General features: G+C 40.8%; 1 protein-coding gene and 1 long non-coding RNA gene across 2 annotated transcripts in view; one reads left to right on the top strand and one right to left on the bottom strand.

Moving 5' to 3' along the window:
* Positions 1–22,531, top strand: part of fgd6 (FYVE, RhoGEF and PH domain containing 6) — an 86,763-nt gene that overhangs the window by 29,477 nt on the left and 34,755 nt on the right. Inside the window, exons 4-13 of the mRNA XM_078420049.1 lie at positions 1,241–1,305; positions 1,405–1,435; positions 3,324–3,475; positions 6,830–6,986; positions 7,192–7,279; positions 17,428–17,478; positions 17,567–17,625; positions 17,720–17,791; positions 19,512–19,580; positions 21,532–21,615. Of these exons, the coding sequence (XP_078276175.1) occupies positions 1,241–1,305; positions 1,405–1,435; positions 3,324–3,475; positions 6,830–6,986; positions 7,192–7,279; positions 17,428–17,478; positions 17,567–17,625; positions 17,720–17,791; positions 19,512–19,580; positions 21,532–21,615 (828 nt within the window). The remainder of the gene's footprint in view (positions 1–1,240; positions 1,306–1,404; positions 1,436–3,323; positions 3,476–6,829; positions 6,987–7,191; positions 7,280–17,427; positions 17,479–17,566; positions 17,626–17,719; positions 17,792–19,511; positions 19,581–21,531; positions 21,616–22,531) is intronic.
* LOC144605015 (uncharacterized) overlaps positions 1,605–22,531 on the bottom strand; it is a 28,992-nt gene continuing 8,065 nt past the window's right edge. Inside the window, exons 2-3 of the long non-coding RNA XR_013548802.1 lie at positions 8,312–8,393; positions 1,605–2,227 (exon numbers count right to left, since the gene is read on the bottom strand). This is a non-coding gene — a long non-coding RNA (uncharacterized LOC144605015). The remainder of the gene's footprint in view (positions 2,228–8,311; positions 8,394–22,531) is intronic.

The raw sequence follows: 22,531 nt of genomic DNA, 5'->3' as shown, positions 1-22,531 counted from the left end.
TATTTCATAAGATGCAGACTCATTTCATCCCAAACAGAAGGAAACATACCAAGGGGAAAATGAAGCCACCATGGCTAACAAAAGTTGACTTCTCCAACTTTAGATAGTTCCTCGTTCTCTCTTCCCCCCCCCTTCCCAGTTCTCCCACTCTTCCTGCCTCCACCTATATCCTTTCTTTGTCCCGCCCCCCTGACATCAGTCTGAAGAAGGGTCTCGACCCAAAACATCACCCATTCCCTCTCTCCTAGATGCTGCCTGACCTGCTGAGTTACTCCAGCATTTTGTGATACCTTCGATTTGCACCAGCATCTGCAGTTACTTTCCTACATGGCTAACAAAAGAAGTCAAGGACAGCATGAAAGCAAAAGCTAAGGCATATGACATGGCAAAGATCAATGGGAAGCTTTTATAAACCAACTGACGGCAACTAAAAAAAGCAATGGGAGATAAGATGAAATATGAAGGTAGGCTAGCCAATAAAATAAATGAGGATCTGTAAACGTTTTTTAAAGATATATAAAGAGTAAAAGAGAGGCAAGAGTGGGCAGTGGACTGCTGGAAAATGATGCTGGCGAAGTAGTAATGGGGACCAAAGAAATGGCGGATGAACTGAATAATTTTTTTTGGTTAATTTTCAGGTTGAGTCAGCAGTAAGGAAGGCAAATGGAATGCTAGGATTCATTTCAAGGGGACTAGAATATTAAAGCAAGGATGTCATGCTGAGACTTTATCAGGTGCTGGTGAGGCCACGTTTTCAATATTGTGAGCAGTTATCGGCCCCATATCTAAGAAAGGATATGCTGGTTTTGGAGAGGGTCCAGAGGAGGTTCACGATAATGATCTTGGGGATAATTGAGTTTACACAAAACAAATATCAATAGTTGTCAAAGCGATCACGAATGGAGAAGTATGAAGGAAAATGGTACTGAGGTGGAAGGTCAGCCATGATTTCATTGAATGGTGCTAAAGCTTGAAGGGCGAAATGACATAATTGTCTTCTTAATTATTATATTCTGATGATCCAACTAGTCAACAGTTCAATATCACTCTAAAGTATTTATTACAATTGGATATTCATTATGGCCATTTCTCAAATTTGTAAATAGGTCAATGATTTGGAGACTTCTTGAATGTATTAATTCATTGCTTTAATTTATTTTGGTATACCACTGCCACGGTTTATGTTTTGCTGTGAACAATAGTATTCCTTTCTGAAGTTTGCTATGTATTTCCTTTGCAGAATGACAAAGGGAAGAAAACCAAGGTCTATCACATTGCCAGGGAAATCATGAGCTCGGAGAAAGTGTATGTACTTTGTTGTGATTTTTATATGAAGATTTACAGCCAACTTTGAGTAATCACAAATCATATAAAAAAGATAACTCTATGGATTTATTTCAACAGGTTTGTGGATGTTTTGAAGCTTTTGCATATTGTAAGTAATTTATTTTCTGTTTTTATTGTTGTTTGAAATCAATAGTTAAAACATTTAGTTACAAGTGATCCATCTAGAATATGTCATACAAAATAGTAGCTGCATTAGATCCCTTTCTGAAAACAACACTTTTGTATAGATAAGAGGAAAGCATATGGATTTCAGCTGATGTTCTTCCTCTTTGAAATTGAGTTTGTGTTGGACAGCTGACACAATATGTAATTGCGCATGACCAACAATGAAAAGGTTTTAATATCCATTTCAAACATATGTGAGGATATTAGCTAGCCATCTGTTAATGCTTCGCATTTCTCTGTGACGATGTCATTTAGTAGTCTCGCTCCTCTTAGTATGCCCAATTATTAGTCATGTAAACCTTAATCAGTTTTACATGTGGAAACTAGTGCAAAGCAGCCGGGTCAAAATGAACTTTGCATTTCCGTATGGTATGTTGTACATTGCTTGAATCAGCAGTTTGGAGTTGTTTGGGTGCTGTCTTTGGTCAAAATATTTTGAATAGTTAGTTAATGAGGCAACTTTGTGTTTTTAAAATATCTGGTTCTGGTCGTAGAGGAATGATAATCTGTGTCTCCTGTATTTTGGTTGCAGGGAGCATTTCTGTTGTTTTGAAGCCATACTTGGCATATGTCGAAGATAGACACAAAATGTTGGAGTAACTCAGCGGGTCAGGCAGCATCTCTGGAGAAAAGGAATAGGCGATGTTTCGGGTTGAGACATTTCTTCAGACTCGACACAAAATGCTGGAGTAACTCAGCGGGTCAGGTAGCATCTCTGGAGAAAAAGAATAGGCTATTAGTTTTAAATTTGTAATACTTATTTAAAACACAGGAACAAGTTATATTTTGTAACCAGATCTAGATACTGAAAGGCTGACGGTTTGAGAGTTGTAAATTCACTTTACAGCTAAAGATTAGCAGTGCCCCACTAATAACCATAGAAAAGTGCATCTTATTTACTATGAAATATTGTATGTAAGAGAACTTAAGTCTTATTAGACCTCATCTACTGCATCCAGTGTTCCCGATGGCCTCCTGTACATTAGCGAGACCAAGCATAGACTCGTGATCATTTCACTGAACAGTTGCGCTCGGTCCGCCAAGGCCTACTAGATCTTCCGGTTGCTAACCATTTAAACTCCCCTTCCCATTCCACTGACCTTTCTGTTCTGGTCGTCCTCCATTGCCGGAGTGAGACCACGTGCAAACTGGAGGAACAATCCCTCATATTCAGCTTGGATAGCTTACAACCCAAAGGTATGAACATTGAATTCTCCAATTTTAGGTAACCTCTCACTATACTTTCCTCTCTCTGGCTTCACAATCTGCAACTCTTCAAACCTGTCTCACACCTTCCATTCTTAAATCTGGCCTTTGTTCCAAACATCTGCCTATCAAAAAAAACCTTTGCCCATGTCGACTTATTATCTGTGATGCTTTGTTCTGACTCTCCCCTTTTCCAGCTTTTTTCTCCCCACCCCCATTCCACTCCCTCACAAGCAGTCTGAAAAACGGCCTCAAACCACAACATCACCTCTCCATGTTTTCAAGAGATGCAATAGTACAAATGAATGGAAGGTTATAAGAAAAATATAAAAACTAAAATGCTGGAACTTTCAATGGATCAGGCAGCATCAGTGGAGGAAGTTCCAGAATGAATGTTTCAAGTCTATATCTCCTTATCAGCCCCACTTCTGTGCATTCTCCTATTCCCTTATGCCAGACAGGTCAAAATATAAAACACAATTAAATGTTAAGATTTACAATTTACTTCAAGTGGGTCACTTGTTTATCATCAAATAGATTAAATAATCAACAGATGTAAACGTTGCAAACTTCATTGCATCTAATTCTATCCATTTGAAATCTAGGATTTCCGGGATTCAGTGATCCAAGCTTCACGACAATATGGAAAACAAGTGATTGATGATAAGACTTTGAACCAGATCTTGTACTACCTGCCACAGTTGTATGAGCTGAACCGGGGACTGCTGCGAGAACTAGAAGAGAGAATGGCTCATTGGTACTTAATTGTTCATTATTGCTACTAAAATCTATTCATTATGATCCTATCGTATGATAGGAATGAATTATGAAATAAGTTCGTTAGGAGTGTAGGAAAATAACTGCAAATGCTGGTACATCTCCGGAGATAAGGAATGGGTGACGTTTCGGGTCGAGACCCTTCTTTAGACTGATGTCAGGACGGCGGGACAAAGAAAGGATATAGGTGGAGACAGGAAGATAGTGGGAGAACTGGGAAGGGGGAGGGGAAGAGAGGGACAGAGGAGTCCCTAAAGTTAGAGAAGTCAATGTTCATACCGCTGGGCTGTAAGCTGCGCAAGCGAAATATGAGGTGTTGTTCCTCCAATTTGTGGTGGGCCTCACTATGACACTGGAGGAGGCCCATGACAGAAAGATCAGACTGGGAGTGGGAGGGGGAGTTGAAGTGCTTAGCCACTGGGAGATCAGGTTGGTTAAGGTGGGGCCTTTCAATCTTAGAGGGTGATCACTGAGAGGTGATATTTACGAAGATGTGACCACCGGGTGGTGCCAGCAATGGCTGCCTCGCCAAGGGTCTGTCTTTTCCTTCTTTGTGTTTTAATAGTATGTTAAATGTATGTTTTTAGTGTTCTTTAGCTTGTTTTATGTGAGGGTGGGGATTGGGGGAAACATTTTCTAATCCCTTACCTCGACGGAGAAGCGATTTTATTTTCCATACTGTATCTCTGTCCGCACTAATATCGAGGAGTTGGCGGCCTTTGCTGGAGACCGATTTTGAGAGCTCCACTGCGGGTGCCTGCGGACCTGCCATCGTGGAGCCCGCGATCCCTTTGCCAGGGATTGACCTCGGAGCTCCAGCCGTGGGTGCTTGCGGTCTTTAATATCATGGAGCCCGCGGTCTCTGGTCAGAGACCGACTTCGGGAACTCCAAGCCGCGGGAGGTTCAATCACCCCAACGGGGGAGCTTCAATCGCCCTGACGCGGGAGCTTCGACCACTGGCTGTGGGAGCTTTGATCGCCCCAATGGGTGATTCGACTGCCCCGACCATGGGAGAATAACGAGGAAGAAGATTGTACTTTTTTGCCTTCCATCACAGTGAGGAATGTGGGGAATCCACTGTGGTGGATGTTTGTTAACCTTTATGTAGTTGTGTGTCTTGTTGCTTTTTTTTCGTATGGCTGTATGGTAATTTGCATATCACTGTACCTTAATTGGTACACGTGACAACAAAAGACCTTTGAAACCTTTGAAATATAGAAAAGGAAAATCTAGAACATTTCATTCTAACCAGTGACTGATATAAAGGTTCACAGCTGAACACAATCCATAGTATTAGTTGGCCCTCACAATTTATGACTTAGGGAGGAGAATGTATTTATAAAGAATGTGAGTGCCTGCACTGGTAATTTGAGGCAATATTTTCATGTTAACTTGTTCATAGCCTTCAGAAACGTATGACTAGATATTCCTTTGAAATGTATGACTAGATATTTCTCCCAAGTGCTTGTTTCCTGTATTCCAACACTGATACATCCACATAAATTAAGACAGAGTAATTATTAGATAACAAGGTATTTTGTGGAGGTAGACCTGCTCTGAATGACTTAATGTGATGTGAGTTGAGTTTAGTTTATTGTCACGTGTACCGAGTGAGGAGCTTTTGTTGCGTGCTAACCAGTCAGCGAAAAGACAATACATGATAGTGGAGGCCATCCACAGTATACTCTGTCCCTGGGCAGCCTCTGGGCCACATCCAGCACTTACAGCTACAAAAATATTTAGCACAGAAGCCGGCTCTTTGGTCCAACTCATCCATACCCATCCAAGTTACAAGGAGAACTTACACCCCCGTCATTATTTTTCCTTCCCTTTCCCATCAGACAGAAGATACAGAAAGCACAGATTCAAGAATAGCTTCTTTAAGAACCACTGGATTCAAGAATAGCTGCTTCCCCATTGTTATAGAACACAGAACAGTTCCTTCCTACATAGAACAGGACAGCACAGGAACAGGTCCTTCGGCCCACACGAAGCCAACTGAAACTAAACTCTGCCTGAATGTAATCCATATCCTTCCATTCCCTGAATATCCAAATGCCTATCGAAAAGCCTCGGAAATGCTACCAATTTGTCTAATTTTACTACCACCCCTGATAGTTCATTCCAGCTATCGACCAATCTTTCTGTATGTAAAAAAACTTGACTCACATATTTCCTTAAATTTTTTCCTGTCTGACCTTAAAGCTGTGCCCTGCAGTCATTGACACTTCCAGCCTGGAAAAAGGTTCGGACTGTCTACACTATCCTTGCCTCTTATAATTTTACATACTTCTATCAGGTCTAGCCCCCAACATCTGATGTTCCAGAGAAAACAATCCAATTTGTCCAACCTCTCCTTAAAAGTAATACTTTCTAATCCAGGCAGCATTCTGGTAAACCTCTTTTACACTCGCTCCAAAGTCTTCACATCCTGCCTACAATGAAGCAACCAGAAATACTCCAATGTGGCCAAACCAAATTTTAAAAAGCTGCAACATGACTTCCTGATTCTTATGAATGGGTCAACTGGGCTTGTATTCACTGGAATTTAGAAGGATGAGAGGGGATCTTATAGAAACATAAAATCCTTAAAGGATTGGACAGGCTAGATGCAGGAAAAATGTTCCCGATGTTGGGGGAGTCCAGAACCAGAGGTCGCAGTTTAAGAATAAGGGGTAGGCCATTTAGGACTGAAATGAAGAAAAGCATCTTCACCCAGAGAGTTGTAAATCTGTGGAATTCTCTGCCACAGAAGGCAGCGGAGGCCAATTTACTGGATGTTTTCAAGAAAGAGTCAGATTTAGGTCTTGGAGCTAAAGGAATCAAGGAATATGGGGAAAAAGCAGGACAGGGTACTGATTTTAGATAACCAGTCATAATCGTATTGAATGACGATGTTGGCCCGAAGGGCCAAATGGCCTACTCCTGCACCTATTTTTCTATGTTTATGCTGTTGAATAGATCTCCCTTTTGTTTGGGATGAATTTCAATCAACCTCGTTGCAGCCAATGTACTTTTTTGTTTTAAATCTGCACTTTCTCTTTAGCTGTAACATCTTATTTACTACCTGTTGTACTAACGTATGGTGTGATTTTCCAGGATTGCCTGCAAAACAATGTTTTTTTTCCATTGTATCTTGGGATATGTGACAAGAATAAACAAATACTAATACCAAAAGTATGAGCATGGTACATCTTGATGATGGGGGTTGAAGCAGTAACTTCATATTATACATCCTGCATACGTCAGTCTCTCTATTAATTCTGACTTACATTTATAAATAAATGATTTTGTTGTTTACATTTAAAACTAAATAATTCTTTGTATCTGCAGGGATAAGTATCAGAGAATAGCTGATATCTTCATGGAGAAAGGACCATACCTAAAAATGTATTCAACCTACATCAAAGAGTTTGACAAGAATATATGTTTGTTGGATGAACAGTGCAAGAAGAATTCCACGTTTGCTGCTGTTGTCAGAGAATTTGAGGTAATAAATATTCGTAATATTTTTAAGACCGACGTGGACTTTAACAATTTGCTGCCACGTGTCTATATGGGGTAGACACATTGCATGTAAAAACATGATATTTATCCAAAGTGCCTAATTTAGAATATGCGGATGGCTTCACAGCTATCATTAACTGGTTTATGAATCTTCTTGTGTATAAAATTTCAGCTTTGTTTTCTTTCAGATGAGCTCTCGCTGTGCAAACCTGGCACTCAAACATTACTTGTTAAAACCTGTCCAAAGAATTCCACAGTACAAGCTGCTTCTGACAGGTAATATTAACTCATGAATCCTGAAATGTCTACAGTAGTGATGAAACTACTTCGAGTTTTTGTTTTGTTTTTTCATGAATGACTACTTTGTAGAAGCACACACTAGGCATTAGAGTTTTGGAAATATACAGCATGAAATCATTTGATGACAGTTACTGTTTTTTGTGCTATAATTTTAACAACATTTCCTGGATGTAATGTAATTTAATCTTGGCATAAGACTGCATGGAACATTTCTCATGGCGGATTTTGCTAATCCATAGTTCTTTGTGCACCAAGATAGACTGAGGTATGTTCAGGCATTTTATTTGTCGCATATGAAAGTGTTTAATGTGCAGCCTAAATCATTACAATTTTTTTTTTTAAGTCAGAGCTTTCCATAATGCAATGTTTACAAAGAACGATGAACAATCGAAATATGAAACTTAAACTGGTCTCTGAATTAATGAAATAGCCAAAACTTTGAAGTGTTGCATTATCTATTTTATATCAAGCATTCTGCAATGGGGCCATTTACCAAAATTCGTTTTTCATTTTGGTATGAAGTGGTTATGTTTATTCTGCTTTACTGTAATATTTCTCACGTCATATTTTATTTTGTATTATCCCTCTTCACTTCACTAGCCACTCATGGAGCATTAGGAAGAGTTGAAAGCAAATTAAGTCCTTATGTCATTTGCATTTTCATTTTCCTTCATCATGAAAAGAACCAGATTTAATTGGCACCTTTCCAGATGCCACAAACACATTGAAGTGCTATCATGCTGGGATCTCCACAGTTTGGAAGCATCCTACATATTTAATAGAACCTGACAGCACATCTTAACTCTCTGAAAATTGGTTAGGTGACGTTAATATGGTATTATTAATATCATGCTCTGGATTAGTTGGTATAAAAATACCTTATGATCCAACATGCATCCTCATACATTCAACAGCACCAATCAAAATTCAATCTGTTCTTTATCCCTAATCAAAATTTCCGATGAACCAATGTAATGGCTTGGATTGAAAATAACGGTGAATACTTACAGCCATGATCAGTGCGTCGCGTCACGCGTGATATGTCACACTTTAGAATCAGGCAAGGTCCTGACATTCTGCCAACACCTTTCTACAGGAATGATCAAAGCAAGAATAGCAGAGTGAGCATGATATCAGCTGCTAATTTGGCAGTTCCTTAGCCATAAACATCATCTCTCTCCCTTCCAACTGTTTGATAACGAATCGAGCTCTTCACTGCCACTGTGTCATATTTACTTCTGACCCGAGCTCCAGATTTATTCATATAATCAATATTCCCAACTCTTTCTCAGTTTTGATCCTTTTCCTGCTGAATCTTTCATTCCTGTCATTGTTAGCTCTGAGATTGACTATTCTCATCCATTCCTGAACACCTGCCCTCATTCTAGTGGCTGTAAACAAAACTCAGTAAACCCAAACCAGGTGTCATTCACCCAGTGGAAATAAAGAGCTGCAGATGCAGGTTTACTAAAACATGGACAACATGGATGGGTGATGTTTTGGGTCAGGACCCTTCTACAGACTGATTGTAGAGGGGATATGGAGAAAGTTGGAGGAGATGACCGGTAATCGATGAATGAACGCAGGTGCGGGGAGGTTTTGATAGATAGATGGTTGGACAAAGGCCTGTAATGAAAAAGCAGGTGTGAGATAAAAGGATTGAAGATTTACAAAGTGTGAACCCAGAGGAAGGAATGTAGGGGGATGGTGATGGGAGAAATAGGTGCAAGTCCAGGTGGTGCACACGGGAGAGTGGGGAAGAAAGGAGAGTGTGGGGGAGAAGGGGGAGGGGGCAGGGATTTGTAGAGGTTACCTAAAATTGGAGAATTCGATGTTCATACCATTGGATTGTAAGCCACGCAGGTGGTGTTCCTCCAGTTTGCATGTGGCTCAGTCTGGCAGTGAAGGAGGCCCAGAACAGAAAGATCAGTATGGGAATAGGAAGGTGAGTTAAAATGGTTAGCAACCGAGAGATCCAGTGGGCCTTGCCGGAGAGAGTGCTAGTATTCGGTGGGTGGTCACCGAGAGTATATTTGGTCTCGGCGATGTGCAGGAGGCAACATAGGGAACACCGGATGCAGTAGATGAGGTTAGAGGAGGTGCACATGAACCTCTGGCTCAGCTGGAAGAACTGCTGGGGCCCCTGGATGAAGGCGAGGGAGGAGGTATAGGGACAGGTGTTATATCTCCTGTGGTTGCAGGGGAAAGTACCCAGGGAGGGGGTGGTTTAGTTGGGAACGGATGTCACCCAGACATCAACTCTCAGACATCTAACCCTTCACCATGACCTTTGAACACCAGGCCATCTGTTTCTGATCTCATCACCTCTGGTGATCTCACCTCTGGAAACCCCCCTCCACTGATCCTTTCCTGTCAAGGCAATATCTTCATGTCTATAACCTACCTAGATATTTCCGCTCCTACGATATGGATTTGTCCTTAAATTTAAACACTTGCAAGGACCAAGTTGTCAAGCTCAGACATGGAGCCCTGAACTTTTCAAGCCTTTCTTCCTTTAATGGGACTCTACGACCAATGTTCTAACTTTCATCTCTCATACCTCTGTACATATCTTGGCATTAATTGTTTGTTTGATAATGTTCCTATCTTTGGAGTTTTATTTGCTATCTTAAAGGTTCTATTGAAATGCAGGCTTTGTTAAATATTTTTATCCTGTAAAAATATATTTATCCAGTTTTCAGTATTGTGCTAAAGTTTGTTGCATCATATGGTCTTGAAGTAAACGCGCATGATTTATTCATGTATAAACATCTCAAGATTATAATAATATTCAGGGGTTAAATTTCATGGTGGTCCATTATGTAAATGTATTTCTTGAGCATAATGTTTCTGTTTGTTAGTTTAATTTAGAGATACTGCGTGGAAACAGGGCCCTCGGCCCACCGAATCCGCGCCGACCAGCGATCCCCCGCACACGAACATTATCATACGCACCCTAGGAACAATTTTCAATTAAGCCAAGCCAATTAACTTGCAAACCTTTACGTCTTTGGAGTGTGGGAGAGAACCGGAGCACCCAGAGAAAACCCATGCAGGTCACGAGACTGTACAAACTCCTTACAGTCAGCACCTGTAGTCAGAATCGAGCTCCGGTCTCTGGTGCTGTAAGGCAGCATCTCTACCACTGTGCCATCGTAGTCTTAGAGTCATAGAGCACAGAAACAGGCTCTTTAGCCCACCATGTTTATGCCTATCATCATGTAACAATCTATACTAATCCCATGTGCTAACCACGATCAGTGGTCTAATGTGTGATGGGTGTTCAAATGCTCATCTAAATACTTAAACATTGTGAGAGTCTTTACCTCCATCACTCCTTCAGGCAAGGCATTCCAGGTTCCAACCATTCTCTGGACAATGCTTTTCCCCTGACCCCTCTAAACATATTATCCTTTAGTCTAAACTACTGTCTCCGATTTTAGATACCATTGCTGTGGGGAAATATTTCCTTATATCTTTCCTAGCTACACTATTCATAATTTTGTATATCTCTATCAAGAATACCCAGCCCCCCAAACCCTCTCTCCACATCATACCAGCCTCCATCACTTAAAGGAAAACAAGCTCATCCAGTCTTCCCTCAACTGAATTCTTGGTGAAACACTGTTGCACCCACTCCAGTGAAATTATGTTTATGTGGGTTAAGTTATATTGGAAATCCACCAATTTGTCAAGGAAAAGAAGAGTAAGCATTTTCATCTATCTGGTGATTGTGCGGATCTGCATGCACTCCTTTCCATATCATATCATATCATATCATATATATACAGCCGGAAACAGGCCTTTTCGGCCCTCCAAGTCCGTGCCGCCCAGTGATCCCCGTGCATTAACACTATCCTACACCCACTAGGGACAATTTTTACATTTACCCAGTCAATTAACCTACATACCTGTACGTCTTTGGAGTGTGGGAGGAAACCGAAGATCTCGGAGAAAACCCACGCAGGTCACGGGGAGAACGTACAAACTCCTTACAGTGCAGCACCCGTAGTCAGGATTGAACCTGAGTCTCCGGCGCTGCATTCGCTGTAAAGCAGCAACTCTACCGCTGCGCTACCGTACCGCCCTAATGTAGTGTTGCTTGCAGCAAGCAGTAGTATGAGTGATGCAATCAGATTTGGATTATTTTTTCTCACCTAGAAGTAAGGGAGAGTTTCAATCTCATATAGCACATCAACAATTTACTTATTGGTTCACTGATGCAGTTTGGAATGCAGTTATGTTTTCTATTACAACTCTGGATGTCAAATGTAAAGCAGTGGCTGGTTTATACTACATAGTAGGATCTTTAATTTTCCTGCTCTGGGAGAGCATTGTTACAAAGATACACCTCCTACTCAGCAGAATATGTGTATGTGCCAGGACCTGGGTTCATTTCAAATCTAGTTTGCATTGCATTGAAGTCATTTTTCATTCTATGTTAAATCAAAACCATGTTCAACCTCTCTCCCACACCCAGTTCTCTTGCCCTTTGAGTCGATTAAAGCCCAAGGTACTAATTTGCACAATAATCTTGTTTTTTGTGCTTGGCTGATAATGTTTTGAGCAAGATTGAAAATGTAACATAATTGCAGCTGCATTTATGTTGATGTGTACAGAAGACATCAGGTTAATTCCAGGAAACTTTATAATATAATTACACCTAATAAATGTAAACTAGGTAAGGATTACCCTGTCTTTACCTCACCCTGCCAAATGCAAAGTTAAATATTTCTCGTGTAACAATTGTGGGGCAGTCCTTTTCTTCCTTTTGCAGATGAATGAAAATTTCAGATCTGACTGATGAGAAATACAGTGTTGCTACAAAACTGAAGATTTATTTGTATGATGACAATCTGATTTTGGATTAATTACTCAAGGCAGTAACACTGCCACCTTGTGACTAATCTAAAATGTTTAATCCCCATTAATATATTCAACCACATTTCATTCCACTTGAAATAAGGGAACATTGCTGGGTCTCATGAAACGTGAGTTGAGGAATATCTGGATGTAACAAGGGAATTATACGAAGGAAATTATAAAATATTACAGTATGACAAAATTTAGTTTTGTGACCAGCATTTATTTCTGATTTACAGTAAACACCTATTTGATATCCAACTCAAACCTAAGTAGCTATCAACTTCATGTGATGCCTTTAAAATCCCCCAATCTACTTGACCGGAATATCATCAAACATTAACTTGATTTGGCACCTTGCCACACATGAGCAGATTAGGCCTGAAAACTGAAAGCTTGGTTCAATGTTACTTTATTGCCACATGTACCCAGGAACTGTGCCTGCTCATGCCCCACCGAATTTATCTCTACCTACCTCGACTCCATCCTATCCCCCCTGGTTAAATCCCTCCCCACCTACGTCCAAGACACCTCACACGCTCTCCATCTCCTGGATAACTTCCGGTTCCCAGGCCCCCACTCCCTCATTTTCACCATGGATGTCCAGTCACTCTACACTTCCATCCCCCACAAGGATGGTCTCGAAGCCCTCCGTTTCTTCCTCGACCGTAGAACCAGCCAATCCCCATCGACCAACACTCTCCTCTGCCTAGCAGAGCTGGTTCTTACCCTCAACAACTTCTCCTTTGACTCCTCCCACTTCCTCCAAACCAGAGGCGTAGCTATGGGCACTCGCATGGGCCCTAGCTACGCCTGCCTCTTTGTCGGGTACGTCGAACAATCCCTGTTCCAGACGTACACTGGCCCCATCCCCGAACTCTACCTCCGCTACATCGACGACTGCATTGGTGCTACCTCTTGCACCCATGCAGAACTCACTGACTTCATACACTTCACCTCCAATTTCCATCCTGCCCGTAAATATACCTGGACTATCTCTGACATCTCCCTCCCGTTTCTGGACCTCACCATCTCCATCACAGGAGAAAAACTAGTGACGGACATTTATTACAAGCCCACCGACTCGCACAGCTATCTGGACTACACTTCTTCCCACCCGGTCCCCTGCAAAAAGTCTATTCCCTACTCCCAATTCCTCCGTCTACGCCGCATCTGCGCCCGGGATGAGGTGTTTCAGACTAGGGCTTCCGAGATGTCCTCGTTTTTCAGAAAACGGGGCTTCCCCTCCTCCATTATAGATGAGGCTCTCACTAGGGTCTCTTCTACATCCCGCAGCTCCGCTCTTGCTCCCCATCCCCCCACTCGCAACAAGGACAGGATCCCCCTCGTTCTCACCTTCCACCCCACCAGCCAGCGGATCCAACATATCATCCACCAACATTTCCGTCACCTACAACAGGACCCCACCACTGGCCATATCTTCCCATCCCCTCCCCTCTCTGCGTTCCGCAGAGACCGTTCCCTCCGCAACTCTCTGGTCCACTCGTCCCTTCCTACCCAAACCACCCTAACCCCGGGCACTTTCCCTTGCAACCGCACGAGATGCAACACCTGTCCCTTTACCTCCCCCCTCAACTCCATCAAAGGACCCAAACAGTCTTTCCAGGTGAGACAGAGGTTCACCTGCACCTCCTCCAACCTCATCTATTGCATCCGCTGCTCTAGATGTCAACTTATCTATATCGGCGAAACCAAGCGCAGGCTCGGCGATCGCTTCGCTGAACACCTGCGCTCGGTCCGCATTAACGCAACTGATCTCCCGGTGGCCCAGCACTTTAACTCCCCCTCCCATTCCCAGTCTGACCTCTCTGTCATGGGCCTCCTCCAGTGCCATAGTGAGGCCCGCCGGAAATTGGAGGAGCAGCACCTCATATTTCGCCTGGGCAGTTTGCGGCCCGGTGGTATGAACGTCGACTTCTCCAACTTCAGATAGCTCCTCTGTCCCTCCCTTCCCCTCCTCCTTCCCAGATCTCCCTCTATCTTCCTGTCTCCACCTATATCCTTCCTTTGTCCCACCCCCAACATCAGTCTGAAGAAGGGTCTCGACCCGAAACGTCACCCATTCCTTCTCTCCCGAGATGCTGCCTGACCTGCTGAGTTACTCCAGCATTTTGTGAATAAATCGATTTGTACCAGCATCTGCAGTTATTTTCTTATACAACTGTGAAATGCTTTGATTTGCTTTCAACCCAGTAAAATCATGTAGCAGACCTCACCTAGGCATTATATAAGCGTCGCCACATTATATAAGCGTCGCAACATTGTATAAGTGCAGACCTCACCTAGGCATTATATAAGTGTCGCCACATTATATAAGCGTCGCCACATTGTATAAGCGTCACCACATTGTATAAGTGCAGACCTCACCCAGGCATTATATAAGTGTCGCCACATTGTATAAGTGCAGACCTCACCCAGGCATTATATAAGTGTCGCCACATTGTATAAGTGCAGACCTCACCTAGGCATTATATAAGTGTCGCCACATTATATAAGTGTCGCCACATTGTATAAGTGCAGACCTCACCTAGGCATTATATAAGTGTCCCACATTATATAAGTGTCGCCACATTGTATAAGTGCAGACCTCACCTAGGCATTATATAAGTGTCGCCACATTGTATAAGTGTCGCCACATTGTATAAGTGCAGACCTCACCCAGGCATTATATAAGTGACGCCACATTTTGGTGCCGACAAAGTTGCAAAGAGGTCAATTTGAAGTGTCTAAAAAGGGGAAAGAAAAATATTGAAATTTTGAACAACAGATAAGAAACCAATGAATAATTAGACAGCAGGTGAGATAGATGTATTTGTCCCGTTCAATAGGTTTTGGTGACAGTGGATTTGTGCTTGTTTTTCTGTGCCAAGTATAACATAGTATTACTTAATGAAGCACAATAACATTGCATTGCAGGGTGGGAAATAAATGCAATTATTTTTTGTACAGCAAAATCCTGAGTAATATTCTTTTTGGGTTCATAGAGTTGTGCAGCATGGAAACAGGCCCTTTGGTCCATCTTGCCCATACAACCAACATGTCCCACCTACACTAATCCCACCTACCTGCATTTGGGCCATATCCCTCTAAACCTGTCCTATCCATATATATGTCCAAATGTTTTTTAAATGTTGCGATAGTACCTGCCTCAAATACCTCCTCCGTCCGGTAGCTTGTTCTTCACACCCACCACCCTTTGTGTGAAAAAGTTACCCCTCATGTTCCTATTAAATCTTTCCCCCCTCACCTTAAACCTATGTTTTGTGGTTCTCGATTTCCCCATGGAGACTTACCTTGTAGGATTTTGCTTTAAATTGAAACTTTTATTAAGAAAAATCTTGTGTGAGTATAACCGGATTCATTTTGTATAAAATGAAGCTGGCCAGATGAAAAGTGAAAGGACACAAAGTGCTGGAGTAACTTAGTGGGTCAGGCAGCATCTCTGGAGAACATGGAAAGGTGACGTTTCGGAGGGGGATCCTTCTTCAGACAGGACCATCTGTCCCAACCTGAAATGTTATCCATGTTCTTCAGAGTTTCTGCCTGATCTGCTGAGTTTAAAAAAAGAGATACAGTATCCATCACACGTAAACAAGCACTATCCTACACATTAACAATTACAGAAGCCACTGAACTCTGTTACTCCAGCACTTTGTATCCTTTTGTGTAAACTAGCATCTGCAATTCCTTTTTTCTGCAGATGAAAGGTGAAACTGTGAAGGGTATTTTTGTGATAGTGATTACAATTCAATTAGACTTGGCATAAGGCAAAGATAAATTAGGAATATATAACTACATTTTAATTGATTTACTATCTGTGTGGCGACATATTCTCACTGTGGCCATATGGATTTCTTCCATATGCTCCAGTTTCCTCCCACATCTAAAACGTGCCCATGGTTGATAGGTTAATTGGCTACAATAAATTACTTCAAGAGTAGGTGGGTGAGGAGTGATCGGCATGTGGGAGGGAGGTTTGCAAGGAAACAAGTAGGAAATGGGATGAAAAGGAATTCCCCAAGGGCCAGCACAGAATTGATAGGCTCAATGGTCTATTCCAATGTCATAAACACATTTTTAAAGAAGCTTTCAAGTCCAAAATTCCCTGTCTGGCATTGTACTTCCCCTTTCCCTTGTTTGTTGCAGGAATCTGTTTCTTTCTGGGGTAAGCATTTAAGAATTCCTGGCACTGACATTGTTAATATTCTTTACATTTATTTTGTGGATGTAGATATCTCTTAGATGATGCTGTCTGTCAAAGCTCCCATTTATTATTTATGGCAATAATATTTTTATTAGTTGCTTTCATAAGTGGGCCTCTATACTGACTATAGACAGGCTTGTAAATTGTGGTTGAGATTGAACCTGTTTTAAATTAAATATCCTTTTGAAGCACTCCCATAAGGATAATTGGATTATAGCCAAGACACAAAAGACTGCAGATGCTTGAATCTGGAACAAAAAACAAACTAGGAGGAACTTCCATTTTGGTTTCCCCTGAGCTCCATCAACTGTCCATCACCCATTTTCATCTCACTCCCCCTCCATGTTCCATCTACCTGATACCCACACACCTCACCCACCCAATCTCCTTTCCATCTGCCCTTCATCTCTCCTTTAAATGTTTCTGGTTATCATCTTCCTTATCAGATTTCATATTTGTAAGTAGACACAAAATGCTGGAGTAACTCAGCGGGTCAGGCAGCATCTGGAGAGAAGGAATGGGTGACGTTTCAGGTCAAGACCCTTCTTCAGACTGTAACTTTTTTATAACTTATTTGTAACTGTTTTGTCCCCACATATCACTTTCCACCTTTACCCTGCCCCACCTGGTTCTTTCTGCCCATCACTGCTCATTGGTCCACCTATCACCAACCGGTCCCAAACTCATCCTTCCTACCCCCCTTTGATCTTTATACTGGCCATCTTCCCTCTCCTTATTCAGCCTCGATGTGATATCTCAACCTGAAACATCAACAATTCCTTCCCCACCCCTTCCCCCACTACAGAAGCTGCTCAACCCACAGAATCCTTCCAGCAGTTTTATTTTACATTGGATCCAGTTATCTAACTTTGCACAAGTTAGAAATTGAACCAAGAATTATTCTTGCTGTGTATGGTTCAGCCATTCCATGGATAAACTCATTCAGCCATCAGGCAAACATATTTGCTGCCCTAACTACAATAAAAAAATTACTCCTACTTTAACTCTTAATAAAAATCTTTCTCATATATTGCAGATTATGTAAAGAACCTGTCCAGGGATTGTGCCGATTTCAAAGATACCCAAGGTATGAAATTCATATTAAAAATGTCTAGAATTTTTATGAATATCTTACCTATTGTATATTAATATTGTGAATCATTTATTTCTATCAGCTGCTCTCGCCATTGTTGTGCAAGTAGCAAACCATGCCAATGACATAATGAAGCAAGGGGTAGGTAAACCAGTTTAATTACCTCCTGATTCGTGAATTCCTTATTTGTTTGGTTGCTACAACCTTATAAGTTGTGTATTTTTCTTAATTCTAGGATAATTTCCAGAAGTTGATGCAAATTCAATATAGCCTCAATGGACAACAGGAGATTGTTCAGCCTGGAAGGGTGATTATTACTGATTCTCAGATGACACTACACATTTGGGAGAATTGATATGATATTAAGTACTAAGGAAATAATTCTTTCACTAAAATACTAATAGTTAAGCTGCCATTTAGAATGTAAAAAAAAGGAATTGCAGATGCTGGTTTACAAAAGAAGTGTTGGAGTAACTTAGCAGATCAGGCAGCATCTCTGGAGAACATGGATCGGTGACGTTTTGGGTCGAGACCTTTCTTCAGATTGAAGAAGCTTCCCGACCCGAAACGTCACCGATCCATGTTCTCCAAGGATGCTGCCTGACCTGCTGAGTTACTCAAGCACTTTGTGTTTTCTTCTGCCATTTAGAATATTTTGTCACTTTTAATTCAGAGCTACATGAGCAAATTATATTTCTTGTAAATCTAGAGTCTGGCATTAAAAAAAATCAAATCCTAGAGACAAAACCCAGAAACTATGATTTTGTTGAAATGCAGCTTCTGCAGGTCTGAACTCTGGTTTTGGAGCTAAATGCATGAATCGGGTAGTTTATATAATAGAAATACTCACATGATTACATTCCACATGACTTTTTTTTGAAAGCTATGCCCCCATAAAGTGCATAACTGAATATAGGCCGTCCCCAGGTTGAGAACGCCTGACTTATGTATAGCCCATATTTCTGAGCAGGGTGGATCTGCCAACTGCTGCAGACTTGTAGGCATCTTCTGCCATGTTGGAACTCAGTTAGCAGCAATATCTGAGCGGTCGAGTTAAACCCCTTGGCTAAACTACACATTGTCCTTGGTTGCTCTATATTTTTACTTAAATATATTGCAGGGTGCCTGCATTTCCCACTTATTAACTGTTCAGGTTACGAGCTGTTCTTGGGTACAGAACCCTGTGGTAAGCTAGGGATGACCGGTAATTAATTTGCAAGACATTTTTTATGGTTCCCAAGTATGTGCAAATGATAGTGGTCAATTGCATCCTGAAATAGTACTTGTATCCAGCCCTCACTATCACTTCTTCATAAAGTGTTGACCACTTATCTTTAAATAGGAAGAAATAGGTGCTATTTTTTTATTGCAATTTCTTTTGCATTCAAAAAATATTCCTCATTTTGTGGTCTGCTTCTGAATCTGAGCTTGTAGAGTTTTTGCTTGTAAAGTTTAAACTATGGTGCAGTGAATTTGATAATAAAATAAATTTGTATTGGTTTAATTGGATATTAGATACCAGTCAGATAACTACTACATTATGATGTAGTTGAATATAATACTTGAACTATTACCTTTCTGATGGTATATACTGGGTATTATTTACAAAGGGGAAAAAAATCCATGTGTAAAATATAAATTATTCAAATTATGACATTTTTATTTTCAAATTGATTTTAAATTAGGGTTCTGTGAATTGTAAAATTATTTGAACAATGTCCAATAAAGTAATAACAAAAAAATGTGATAAGCTTTTACAAATCAAAAAACTTTTAAAATATTTATAATTTCTTGGAGTCAGATCTGCTTTTTCTTTTGTTTTAATGGAGATACTAGTAATTTCAAAACTTTACTTCTTATGCTGCACTTCCCATATCTTACTTGGGATAACAATTGAAAAAAAATGTTGCCCTAAGCTCCTAATTATAGTATACACCGTGAATCACAATTACGTATTAAGAGCATTTTTTCCAAAGAAAATTGCTGTGTATTTTTTGACATTATCCTATTGTTATCTGATTGTCTAGGTTTTCTTGAAGGAAGGAACCCTGATGAAGCTATCCAGAAAGGTTATGCAACCACGAATGTTTTTTTTGGTAATTTCAAATTTAAATCCTTTTAATCAAAGGCAGCAGGCATGCAAAATTTGTTTCTACAAATATGACTTATGGAATGTGTAATTTTGTTAAACTACAAGTACAATTAAAGATCAGTAGACATTAATTTGCTTGAAGGACATCTATAAACTACTCAAATTATCTAATGTAATTCAATTTGTAAAAAATGTTTATACAATACAATACAATACAATATATCTTTATTGTCATTGTACCCAGGGGTACAACGAGATTGGGAATGCGCCTCCCATACGATGCAATAATTTAAGTAATTTAGACAGCAGCAACCCAACGAAACGAAACAGTTGTAACAGTTTTGGACAGGGTAAAGTGCAAGTTGATCTATGCGTTGTGGCCATCCGGCTCAGCAGGACCGGTTCATAGCAGCTATGGCCCTGGGGATGAAGCTGTTCCTGAGTCTGGAGGTGCGGGCGTAGAAGGCCTTGTATCGTCTGCCCGATGGAAGGAGTTCGAACAGACTGTTGCAGGGGTGTGAAGAGTCTTTGTGGATGCTGGTGGCTTTTCTGAGGCATCGTGTGTTGTAGATGCCCTCTAAGTCTGGTAGCTGTGTTCCGATGGCCCTCTGAGCTCTATGGACTACCCGCTGTAGAGCTTTCCTTTCTGCCTCCGTGCAGCTGAGGTACCACACAGGGATGCCATGCGTTAGGATGCTCTCTATGGTGCAGCGGTAGAAGGTCATATATATGATATGATATGATAAGGTCGTCAGCAGCTGTTGGGGTAGACCAGACTTTTTCAGTGTTCTTAAGTAGAACAGTCTTTGTTGTGCCTTCTTGACCAGCGCAGCAGTGTTATTGGACCATGTTAGGTCCTCCGAAATGTGAGTGCCCAGAAACTTGAAGCTATTTAAACTTACCATATTATGTTATTACGAGTAAAATTCTATTAAATAATCATGTGGTAATAAGAAAAATTGTCATGTAAAAATGATAAAGTGCTGGAAATGTTCCGTTTGTTGGATTGTGCAGAATCAATGAGTGAGAACATGTGTGGTCAGTGACTTGTCCTTAAAATAGGGAAAAATACAGAATTCCACTTTATCACATACCTGCCCGTAATAGGATCAACAAACTCATCAGGAAGGCTGGCTCCGTCCTGGGGGCGGAGTTGCATTCATGGGAGGTGGTCTTGGAGGGGAGGATGCTCCTCAAACTGCGGAACATCCTGGACAATACAGCTCACCCCCTCCATGACACACTGGTCAACCTGAGGAGCACCTTCAGCAGCAGACTGGTTCCACCAGGATGCAGTGCAGAACGTCACAGGAGATCCTTCTTCTCTGTGGCTGTCAAACTTTACAACTCCTCCCCCTTCTGTCGTGGGATAGATTGAGACTGACTCCCCCCTTCCCAATCTTTGCACATCCCCCAACCCTTTCCACTCATCACTTTAATTTTATGGTTCATGTATTTCGTGTTTTTATGACTGTTGGTAGATCAATTTCCCTCCTGGGATAAATAAAATTCTATAGTATCGTTCTTTACTCACTTAATCTTTTTCTCAAAAACTTTGTTTATATCTAATTATACTCAGTTCCCACAAAAGATTGTTCACCCAAATGCTTGTTTTACTTCACTTTCTCCTGTTGGAAATCTCACAAGATAAAATTATTCTAATACATTGATTTGTTTTTGAATTGGTAATTCTATTTAAGTAATTGGGGGAAAAATAGAAAATGCTGGAAATACTTAGTATTTCTAGCAGCATCAGAGGAGCGCTGAACAGAGTCCGTTTCCAGTTCATGGCTGAAATTCTGATGCAAGGTCATCAGCCAGAACTTGGTTTATGTCTTCACAAATATTGCCTGACATAATTTCCAACATATGCAATATTTTGCTTTAGAAATCATTTATATTTACAAGCTGAAGCTGAGTCTTGGATTTGAATTCTTATATATTTTTATTTATAGCTGAATGATGTATTATTATACACTACACCAGTACAATCTGGGACGTACAAGCTTAACAACATGTTGTCACTAGCAGGCATGAAGGTGAGTATTTTTTCCCTGTCTTTTTCTGATATATATTAAGTAGTTGAAGTATACATGTAAATACAGGAAACTGTGATGTTTTATTTTTACATGTTGCGTATTTGCTTTTTGATTGTTGCCAAGATATAATGAGTGGAACAAACTGGTTGTTTTATCAATTCAATGCCTGTGGTCTTAAAGGGATCTTTACTGAGCTCTACATCGTGACTCCGTTGTGAAATAAACTGATTTAATAACAATTGAAAGGAAGGAAAAATCACTTGAGCCACTATAACATTTGGCAGGCCCTCATACCTCTCTCTAATTTGGAAAGCTATTGTCAGTTATTTAGAAGTACAGTAATATGGCAAATAAGGATAGTTTAAGAGTACCAAGGAATAGATATTACAGAGTGGGCACAATATAACTACTATTGAAACATGGAAAATACATATTCTGGTGAATCTAGGGCCTGTTAGGTAGAAATATGCAAAAGTTAGTGTATTGAGTAACATTCTAGTTTTGAAAACAAAATTGGTTTTATTATTCAAAGTCTCATTACTGATTTATTATTTGATTTATTCTGTGCTGAACGAACTAGATGTGAACTACACAATTTCATAGTAATTTGGCCAAAATCATGCACTTCAGTTCACCGTTTCTCAAGCACCCAATTGCTTTCATCCAACAGCAGTTGCATTTTGTTTCCCAGTGTTCTCATCACTTAACTACACACCAGTGGAAATTTACAGTGGCCAAATAACTTCCCAACATATTCATCTATGGGATAGGGAGGAAGCCAGGGCACCTGGAGGAAGCCTATGGAACGCCATTCAGACAGTATCCAAGTACCCATTGAATGTCGGCTGCTGAAAAAGCTATTATAGCTGTGCCACTGTCCTGCCCCAATTTTCTGTATTAATAGATGGCACTTCTA

The sequence above is a fragment of the Rhinoraja longicauda genome, chromosome 23 (assembly GCF_053455715.1).
Source record: "Rhinoraja longicauda isolate Sanriku21f chromosome 23, sRhiLon1.1, whole genome shotgun sequence".
In the NCBI taxonomy this organism is placed as follows: Eukaryota; Metazoa; Chordata; class Chondrichthyes; order Rajiformes; family Arhynchobatidae; genus Rhinoraja; species Rhinoraja longicauda.
The sequence above is the reverse complement of the archived record's forward strand: the minus strand, read 5'-3'. Positions and strand labels throughout refer to the sequence as shown.